Source organism: Gekko japonicus, unplaced genomic scaffold, assembly GCF_001447785.1.
Source record: "Gekko japonicus isolate JY-2015 unplaced genomic scaffold, Gekko_japonicus_V1.1 scaffold5243, whole genome shotgun sequence".
In the NCBI taxonomy this organism is placed as follows: Eukaryota; Metazoa; Chordata; class Lepidosauria; order Squamata; family Gekkonidae; genus Gekko; species Gekko japonicus.
In genome coordinates this window covers 21013-31365 of record NW_015168198.1, presented here as the reverse complement: position 1 = coordinate 31365, position 10353 = coordinate 21013, and the positions used below count along the sequence as shown (strand labels likewise).

Here is a 10353-nt window from a genome sequence, read left to right as displayed (position 1 = left end):
CAAGAGGACAGCAGCCTTTGATATTACTTTTTAATGAGAAGCCTGGAGGTACTGAAACAATATGGTATTTTACAAGATAAGCCAAGTGCTGAAGGCAGTGTGTGGTGGATCTGCAGAACCCGTCTTGACGATTTTCAGACGGTGGCCCCTGTTCTTGATCCCTCTGTTCCCGTACAGCTGCCAAACTGTACAAGTTTCATTATTTGGAATGACTAGGACCTCTGATTTCATCCTGCTTTCCAAAGTCTAAACAAAGAAAAGTTTGTACAATGGAATGGAGCTTGCCCACACTGTTACATGGGAAGTTTTAGGACTTGCAGAAATAAGGACTACTGCTGTGTCGTTGGTGGGGTTTTTTTTGGGGGGGGGGGGCTATACCACCATCTAGTCACTGATGCCAATACCATCAAGGCAGCAGTAAAACCTAACACAAATTGGTGCATTTGGGTCCTGCAAAGACAGTTAAGTAGAGCAGTGACTCACTGTCTGTGAAATTCCCCCGCATTGGTCAATTCAGTGAAAATCTCAGAACCACAAAACTACAACACAAAAAAAACCAACCCAGAAATACCCTAATTTCAGCAAGCGATTATGACCATCACTATGTTACATTATAGGGTTTTTTATGCAGAAAAAGTCACAATTTAAAAGACATCAACATTTCCCCCCCAATTATCTTTGAGGCAGTTCAGGCACTGGGGTTTCTTCACCGAAACTTTTGCTCCCCACCCCCTTATAAACAGTTGGATCTATAGTTATACATTTGCATTATTAATAGCAAAATATGGTGTTTACAAAAAAAATGCAATTGACAAAGTATGTTATACTGGCTGGGGGGGGGGGAATCAAAAGATTTCTTATTGGTCCCACTGTCTTCAGCTCACGTTTGCAAGTTTTGTCTTGGCGCTGTATTTTATGCTGTGCACAGCAATCGGCATTTGAGGGAAAACAAGGAAACTATTTCCCGTTTTTCTTGAAGCATGGACAATTTTGCCATTGTAGAAAAAGCTGTGGAAGTTTCCCTTTGCAGAATATTTAAGGCTCTAGGCAGGGAGGGGCAGGGAGTGGGGAAATCACGCTTCTTGCTTGGCAAGGGCTTCCGCTTCCTGAAACAAAGAACATCAACACCATCAACCAATAAAATCTTTGGAGCAAAACGGGAACAGCTTGGATGCGTGCTGCTGGAGAGGAAAGGAAAAACTGGGGCAAAACCTAATCGAACAACAAAGCCACCAATGCAGAACCTCTGGCAATCTCCACTATTGTGAAAAGGCCCTTGGAGATACTGTGTTCAAGAAAAGGAAGAAGATATACCCCGCCCTTCACTCGGAGTCTCAGAGCGGCTTACAAACTCCTTTCCCTTCCCCTCCCCACAACAGACGCCCTGTGAGGTGGGTGGGGCTGAGAGAGCTCTTGACAGAAACTGCTCTTTTTCAAGAACAGCTCTTGTCAGAACTATGGCTTGCCCAAGGTCATCCAGCAGGTGCAAGTGGAGGATTGGGGAATCAAACCCGGTTCTCCCAGATTAGAGTCCGCGCAAGGGGAAAGTTGGGCTGCATAGAAGATTTGAGGCCAGTAGCACCTTAAACACCAATTCGACATCCAAAGTATAAGCTTTAGAGCAGGGGTGTCAAACATACGGCCCAGGGGTCAGAAGCAATGCTCCCTCTAAGCTGTGGAGTCCTGTGAGAAAAAATTCTACTTTGTGAGCCACTGCCATTAAAGTTGTGAGTCGGTGATTTGGCTACTGCATAAATTAGTTTGCTCTGGAGCCATCCTTCCAGAGCTAAGACAAAAAATGTGTGAGCTGGAGGCTAAAAAAACTGTGAGCTAGCTCACACTAACTCAGCTTAGAAGGAACACTGGTCAGAAGCAGCCTGTCCAGGGCTTTCATCGGACCCACAAGCAACTGGTGCGAAGAAGGAAGGGGGCCGCTTGGGCGGGGGATGGAGTGGGCACAGGTGGCGAGGTGTGTATGGTCAGAGCTGTCAAGAAATAGAAAGGGAATGGCTAAGGCTTGTTTTAGGCTGATCGTCTGAGGTAAAACAGTGCGGAGGGAATGGCAGCGGAGGCAGAAACAGAGGAGGTGTGGATTTCCCCCCTCCCGCCTCCTCTGACTGCACCTCAGCAAGGATTGGCAAAGCCACTACATGGGGGGGGCGGAGCCGTGTGGTTGGCGCTGCCACGGCTGCACCGACCAGCCTCATGTTGTTTCAAATGCAGACTACGAAGGGGGTTGGCAAGACCCGGTGCACGGAATGATGGTTCGCTGATGGGGATGGGGCCAGTGGGGGAGAGGAGGAGGAGGAGGGCCAGCATATGGATTGGGACGCAACTGGACTGTCTTCTGCATGCCGTTCTGAGGGGGAAAATGTCCCGGCCTTGAAAGTGAGTGGAGGAGTGAATGGGAAACAGGGCTACCGCACATCTGAACAGTGCTGGGAGGCAGAGTGAGTGTTGGGGTGGGTGGGGGATGGCAAACTCCCTTCTCTTCCCCCTCCTGTTCTCACCCATGAGGAGAAAGGGGTCGTGGGAGGACAAAAAGCACCTCCTGGAGGTTTCGGAAACAGCCTCTCCCTCAGGCCTTCCCTCAGCCCCACCGCTTCTATGGGAAATGCAGGAGGGGTGAGAACTGGGGGTGGGGGGATCGGAGGACCCTGGTTCAGACACACACACCCCACTTCCTGAGCCAGGACCCTGTTGTCTGGGTCACCCGGGGCCAGTTGCTCAGCCTGGCCCACCTCACAGGGTGGTTGTTGTTGGTGGGGATGGGGCAGTGGAGGGGGACATCCGGTGTGCCTCGCCGAGATCCTCAGATGCTGGACGAGGGCACAGACGGCACGGCCCGACAAAGTAACATTTATGTCGGATCCGGCCCTCAATTCCGACACCGCCGTTTTAGAGAGTCAAAGCCCCTTTCGTCGGATACCAGATATCTGACAAAGGCAGTTCTGACTCCCAAGGCCTCAGCCAGCACTTGAACAGCGGGTGTGTTGGGCAATTTGGGCTTGAAGGGGACCCAAAAGGTGGCGGGTGTAAAATGATCCTTACTGGAACAGACTAAGATCCCTCTCGCCCCAGCATTCCCCAGGGTGGCCAAGCAGCCGTCTTTGGGCAGAGGGGTCTAAGCACCCCACTGTTGTCCTCCAAAAACTCAGTGGACTGCCTCTGGACACGGAGGTTCTATTTCGCCACTACGGCAAATAGCCATGGACGAACCTACCTCCTTTCAATGTATCTGATGGAAAACATCTGTATCTCCTAGCTCACTGGGCTGGTGTGAGAACACATCAGTGCTGAAGTGGCATTCTGGGCACGTTCAAAAATAATTCCGCACTGTCTCAGGATTCATATTCAAATTTTTGGGATCCTGAACATTTCAGAATTTGGCTGATTCATTTCCCCTCGGAAGGTCTGACGACTGCGAGAGAAGCAATTATCAGCTTGTTGAATTTGGTGGTGGCGGTGGTGGGAATCCAGTGGCTCCGAAATGCTAACATGCTTGTTTTAGGCGAACGCCTGACTAGAGAGCAAGTCTTGTCGCTTCCTTTCAAAATCAAGGAATAGTTTCCCCAGTTTTCTGGTTTGCCACAGCAACGTAACTGGCTGAGACAGTTCTATAAAACAGTTCTATAAAACAGGTCCAACCTGGGGCAACACTGATCACAAAAGACAGCCCAGACTTCCGTCTTCAAAGGGCAAGCACAGATTTCTTTGCAATAGGTTCATCTTTAAAAGAAGCAGAGGTCATTTCGGGAGGGGATCGCGGGGGATCGCAGTCCCCCCGGGTGAGGTACGGGGGGCGGGGCATATGACGAAGCCCCGCCCCCTGCTTCCGGCCGCCCCGCTTCCGGCCCTCATTCAGCCAGGAGGAGGCAGGAGAAGAGGGAGGGTAAGTTGCTTCCTCCCTGCCTCTCCCCACCCCTGCCTGCCTGGGGCCAGGGAGGGCCTTCGCGGGGCTTCCTTGCACTCCCGCCGGCCTTGCAGGTCCACCGCCAGGCCCCTCATGGGGCTCAGCAGTGGACCTGCAAGGCCGCCACCGGCAGCCGGGACCGTTGGGGGCGAGGCGTGTGGCCTTATGACACACTTCCAGTGATGTCGGGGTGTGTGGCATATGCTAATGAGTTATGCTAATGAGTTCCCCTAGCTCTTTTTCTACGAAACGACCCCTGAAAAGAAGTACTACCAAGTTAAAAAAAATAAATAAATCCCCCCCCTCATTTTTTTCCTGATTATAAATTTAGCGTTTACTCTGAGCCTTGCAAGCCAGTGCAGGGTTCTGCCTTTTGAACCATCCTACAGTCCCGCACGGATTACAGCAGTCAAGGTCTGCCAGCAAAGTTCGGATACCTCCCCACTGCCGGCAAACAACTGCGAGAACCTGACTTCGAGTCACAGAGATTAAATACCAAATGAGAACAAGCACATACCTTTGAACCAGGGGGAGCTGTCAGGCCTAAGAAAGCGTAGACGGCGTTGTTTTCTCGAGCTTCAAAGAAAGCTTCGTAATCCTTCGAGACAGACAGAAAGCACGAAACATTAGACAACTCTGTCCAGTGCAATGTCCTGGAATTTGGGAAGTGTCAGTGGGGGAGGGAAGATAACTGGGTTGGGGGGGGGGACCAAGAAGCATTATCTACACCAGTGATGGCGAACCTTTTAGAGACCGAGTGCCCAAACTGCGACCCGAAACCCACTTATTTATCGCAAAGTGCCAACACGGCAATTTAACCTGAATACTGAGGTTTTACTTTAGAAAAAACAACTCGTATATTAACTTAAGATGATCCAAACAAAGTAAGGAAAGCAATCCCAAATGCTTTCATTGACTTAAAATTATTTGGCAAAGAATTCGACACTTTAATGATGGTCTGGGCCTGGCTGGGGTGATGGCACGCGTGCCCACAGAGAGGGCTCTGAGTGGCACCTCTGGCATCTGTGTCATACGTTCGCCACCACTGATCTACACTATGTTGGTCTTAAGAGCCTTTGACAAAGCCTGTGACAGGTGGGACGAAGAGAAGAAGAAGAAAAAGAGACGGGATTTATACCCTGCCCTTCACTCCGAGTCTCAGAGTGGCTTACAATCTCCTTTCCCTTCCCCTCCCCACAACAGATGCCCTGTGAGGTAGACGCGGCTGAGAGAGATATATCTTACGGCAGGAGTCCCGAACATGGGGTCCATGGGTGCCATGGTGCCCACCAACTAGGACTGGCAGGACCCTCTGCATACTGGCAGGAGTGGGAGGCAGAGTTCCCTCTAAGCTGAGTTAGTGTGAGCTAGCTCACAGTTTTTAGCCTCCGGCTCACACATTTTTGTCTTAGCTCAGGAAGGGTGGCTCCAGAGCCAACTGAGTTATGCAGTAGCCAAATGGCTCGCTCACAACTTTAATGCCAGTCGCTCACGAAGTAGAATTGTTGCTCTCAAGACTCCACAGCTTAGAGGGAACATTGGTGGGAGGGGACGGTTTCCATTCCCAGGTTGGGAAACTCCTGGAGAGTCTGGGGAGGGGAGGGACCGCAGCATGCTACAATGCCGAAGAGCCCACCCTCCGAAGCATCCATTTCTTCCAGGTGAATTGACCTCTGTAGTCTGGCAATGAGCTATAATTCTGGGGGATCCCCAGGTCCCACCTGGAGGCTGACATCTCTACTGCTAACACCTCTCCTGGCACCCGGCTAGTACTTTAAGAGAGTGGGTGGGGCCAGGTGAAGCTTTTGCCCAGCAAGGTTCCTGATTAGCCATGCCGATTTTTAAAAACATTGCTTTGGCGGTGGCGGCCACCACAACACAAGGATGGTTCACTGGGTGACTGAAAGGAAGCCACAGCAGCCATTTTATGGCTGACTCCACCTCCTGTGACAGTCAGCCATTTTGTGACTGTGCCCAGCACATTGTGTCAGAACAACAAAGGTACCCGCAGGTTCAGAGGAGCCACTGTTCCCTCTAAGCTGAGTTAGTGTGAGCTAGCTCGCAGTTTTTTAGCCTCCGGCTCACACATTTTTGTCTTAGCTCAGGAAGGGATGGCTCCGGAGCAAATTAATTGATGCAGGAGCCGAATTGCTCGCTCACAACTTTAATGCCAGCAGCTCACAAAGTAGAATTTTTGCTCACAAGACTCCACAGATTAGAGGGAACATTGCCAGGGGGACCCTCCCCCCCTGTCTTAGGGCCTATGATTTTTAACTCATTCATTTAAGCATTTCTCTGCTGGTTTTCTCCCTGAAGTGGCTTACAGAAATGTTGACATTGAAACGACAGAATTTTAATAAGCAAAATGAATGAAAACAAAATATACACTGAGTGGGGGTGGGTGGGTTTTGGCATTTTTTATGTGCTTGCGTGCCAGTGTTCCCTCTAAGCTGAGCTAGTGTGAGCTAGCTCAGTTTTTTAGCCTCCGGCTCACACATTTTTGTCTTCGCCCAGGAAGGAGGGCTCCAGAGCAGGCTGGTTTATGCAGTAGCCAAATCGCTGGCTCACAACTTTCATGCCGGCAGCTCACAAAGCAGAATTGCTGCTCATGAGACTCCACAGCTTAGAGGGAGCATTGGTGTGCGCGCGTGTGAGTGTGTGTGTGCACCTGGAAGTCATGGTGACCTCTGGTGACTGACTCCTACTGGGGGCCTGGAGGATATTCAGAGAGGTGGCTGGATAAAGCCTGCCCCCACCTCCTGACTGCGGTTATTCCAAGGAGGTCTCCCTTCCCAGTACTTGTCAGAGTCGACCTTGCTTAGCTTCCGAGATCTGAGGAGATCAGGCTTGCCTGGGCTATCGAGATCAGGGCCACAATGAGTGGATCTGGACTCACTGGGATGGCTAACGCAAGCTCCAGACTGCGAGCCGGGGGCTAAGAGACCCTCGACTTGTGTCTCTGGCCCCACCCGGGGGGAGTGCCTGCAAGTGGAGGAGAAGGCAGGCTCCCACCAGTGTTCCCTCTAAGCTGAGTTAGTGTGAGCTAGCTCACAGTTCTTTTAGACTCCGGCTCACACATTTTTGCCTTAGCTCAGGAAGGAGGGCTCCAGAGCAGACTAATTTATGCAGTAGCCAAATTGCTCACTCACAACTTGAATGCCAGGAGCTCACAGAGGAGAATTTTTGCTCACAAGATTCTGCAGCTTAGAGGGAACATTGGCTCCCACTCTTCTGCCATCCCACAAACTGTGCAAAACAGAATCCTTCAGGAGGGCTTTTGCAGAAAGGGAACTGGGCTGTTGCACAACAAGACAGGACAGCACTTGACAAAGAGAACCAGGACTGTCGTCTGTGCATGTATCATTTACTGCCTGAGCTATCCTCCTAGCATACTTTGGTCCCATTCTGAGGAGACAAGCGTCCCTGGAAAAGACAGTAACGCTGGGAAAAGCGGAAGACCCAACCTGAGATGGATGGACTCAATCCAGGAAGTCTCGGCCCTCCCTTTGCGAGACATGAGCAAGGCTGTTAACAACCGGACATTTGGAGGTAATTAATTCTATGGCAGCCATAAGTCAGAAGCGACCGGACTTCACTTAACGCTCACATCCTGGCTCTTATTTTCTACTTCTGCCATTCCACGGTCCCCTTTGTTTGACGCGTCACATCTGATCCTTTTGTGTGTGTGTGGCACACTTCCTCATTTACTGACCTTAGTCCTGTTCAGTGCTCCCTCTAAGCTGAGTTGTTGCGAGCTAGCTCACAGTTTTTTTAGTCTCCAGCTCACAGATTTTTGCCTTAGCTCAGGAAGGAGGACCTCAAAGCAAACTAATTTGTGCAGCAACCAAATGGCTCGCTCACAACTTTAATGCCAGGAGCTCACAAAGTAGAATTTGTGCTCACAAGACTCCACAGCTTAGAGGGAACATTGGTCCTATTGCACTGCTTATTGCATGCTGTCTGACTGCACTGACTGACACTGTGTGATCCGCCCGGGCTCTCTGTGAGAAGGTGGACTATATACAAAGGAAATAAATAAAAACGCAGCTGAGATGGCATTCGGCTACTGCTAGTTCCGGGTGCACACGTTCTTTTCACGTGTTCCTATATAATACAAGGGCCTGGGGGTGAGGAGGAGCTTGCTTTAATAGAAAAGACACATGCAGGGGAAAAGTTCTGAACGCCCACACTGCACCTCCCCCGGGATGAGGTGAGCATCTGAATACAGAGTGATACCAACTGGCCCATCTCGTGCTCATCTTCTGCCTGGCAGCCGTGCCCCAAGAAGTCTTTCCTGCTATCCTAGATCCTGTAGTCGGAGATGCTGGGGACAGAACTCAGGACCTTCTTCACGAAACGCAGGCACTCGACCCTTCGGCCATGGGCTCGCTTTTTGGATTGGGAAGGGACCACACACCCCTTTTTCTCCCCTGCTCTGCTCGTACTTTGATACGAGACCACGAAGGAAGACTGGGGTTGCTGCTTGGAGGAAAGCAATGGTAACCCACATCTACTCATCTCTTGCCTGGAATGCCTGTGGGTGGGGTCGCCGTGGGTGGGGTTGAAAGCCTCCAGGGGGCACCCTCTCCCACTATCACACCTGATCCCCAGACAACCAAGATCCGCTCCCCTGGAGAAAATGGCTGCTTTGAAGGGTGGACTCTGTGGCATTGTGCCCTGCTGAGGCCCCGCCCTCCCGAGACTCCACCCACAAATCTCCAGGTGTTTTCCAACCCAGAGCTGGCAACTGTAGCCAAGAGCCTGCAGTGACTTGACAACACACTCTTCTTCTTTTCCCCCAGGTGAATGGGATGGAATGGGTGAATGATTCCTGTCTCGCTCAGCCTTTAGGGTGTGCCTCTTCCTCACAGGAATCTACCTGATTATCATTTCTGAGTGCTTAGCACTGTGTCTCCTCAACAGGGACACTCACGGCACAGAGGAAGGGCCTTTTTGGTGAAGGCCCCAAGGTTGTGGAAGGGATCTTCCTCAGGAAGTTCAGGAACACTTCAAGCACTGGCCTTCTGAAAGCAGCGCAACACCCACTCGGCCGGCAAGGCTTTTGCCTAGCCCACCTGTAGCATATCTCAGTTTATTTTGAGGCTGCGGGAAGACCATTCAAGCCTGCCACAGGGAAAGCTGAAGATCATACACTGCATTTGCAAGTGTAATTTATTTTGGACTTAATTATGCTACAGGGTTTTTTTTAATGTAAGAATATTTTTTTTAAATGTGATTATATAAATAACAAAGCTCTCTGTGTAACTGATAAAAAGTGAGCTCACTGAATAAGCAAGCCAAGTGCAAGGGTAAATGTGCATTTAGTCTCCATAAGATGCCCACTTCTACATTGCCTCAAGGAGAGTGCAAGAGCATACACAGTGAATGCAAGTATAACGTATTTTTGGGCACAGAAAAAAGGAAGGAAGAAATAAACACCTAATGATATCTTGGAGGGAAAAACAGGACAAAAAGATACCGCACAGTGCATACATCCTGTTGCCAATAAATATGCAGTGTACATTTTAAAGTAACATACCACATATATTTCCAACCTAAATTCAAACTCTGTGTTTGTAACATGGCCTCCAAATTCAGATGGAGGAAGCAGAACTTTTTTTTTTTTTTGCAAATGCAAAAAATGCAATCGAGAATTTTTTGCAAATACAATTGAGAAAGGTTTCTCTTTTTAACTTCTCCCTTCTCCAGCCAATTTCCCAACACTTCTGCATGATGCAATCAGTTGACCCTTTAAGGGTGGGGGAGGGGGCGATCTTAAGATCAAGACCGCAGTCAACAGCCGAACGCTCACTGCACAGCTCCTATGGAGAAAGGCGGTGAAGCTAGAGAGGGAGCAGCCATTAAGGGCACAGGATTTCACAAGTCCACTGCGTCCCACGCAAGGCAGAGTCTTGTCTTACAAGACAGCAAGAGAACATTCTGCATGTGCGGAGGGGGGGGGGAGGTCAACACTGGAATTTAAGGTCAGAGAACTTACCACATGGGTTGCCATTTAAATTACTCATGGCAGACCTGATGTAAAGAAACAGCCACAGTGTAAAAGCTTCACAAAAAAGGTAACTGTTTTAGCAGGGCTCTTTTTGTAGAAAAAGCCCAGAAGGAACTCATTAGCATATTGGGCCACACCCCTGACAGCACAGCTCATTAGCACATTTGGCCACACCCCCATGTTACCAGAAGTGTGGTTATCCAGCCACACCCACCTTTTGCTTCTTATTCTGTTTACCTTGTTTGTTGTCAAAACCCAGGGCCTTTTTTTGTAGCAGGAACTCCTTTGCATGTTAGGCCACACACCCCTAATGTAGCCAATCCTAATGAGTTCCTGCTGTTGGGTGTGTCCTATTATGCTGGGTCTTGTTGTAGAAAAAGAGCTGCCGGAGCTCATTAGCATAACTCATTAGCATAACTTATTTGCATAT

General features: G+C 49.8%; 1 protein-coding gene across 1 annotated transcript in view; it reads right to left on the bottom strand.

Annotated features, from left to right (window-relative positions):
• Positions 1–829: 829 nt before the first annotated feature.
• Positions 830–10353, bottom strand: part of SH3BGRL (SH3 domain binding glutamate-rich protein like) — a gene marked incomplete at its 5' end in the record, with an annotated part of 14554 nt that continues 5030 nt past the window's right edge. The window contains 2 exons of the mRNA XM_015415002.1: positions 830–1106; positions 4431–4511. Of these exons, the coding sequence (XP_015270488.1) occupies positions 1074–1106; positions 4431–4511 (114 nt within the window). The remainder of the gene's footprint in view (positions 1107–4430; positions 4512–10353) is intronic.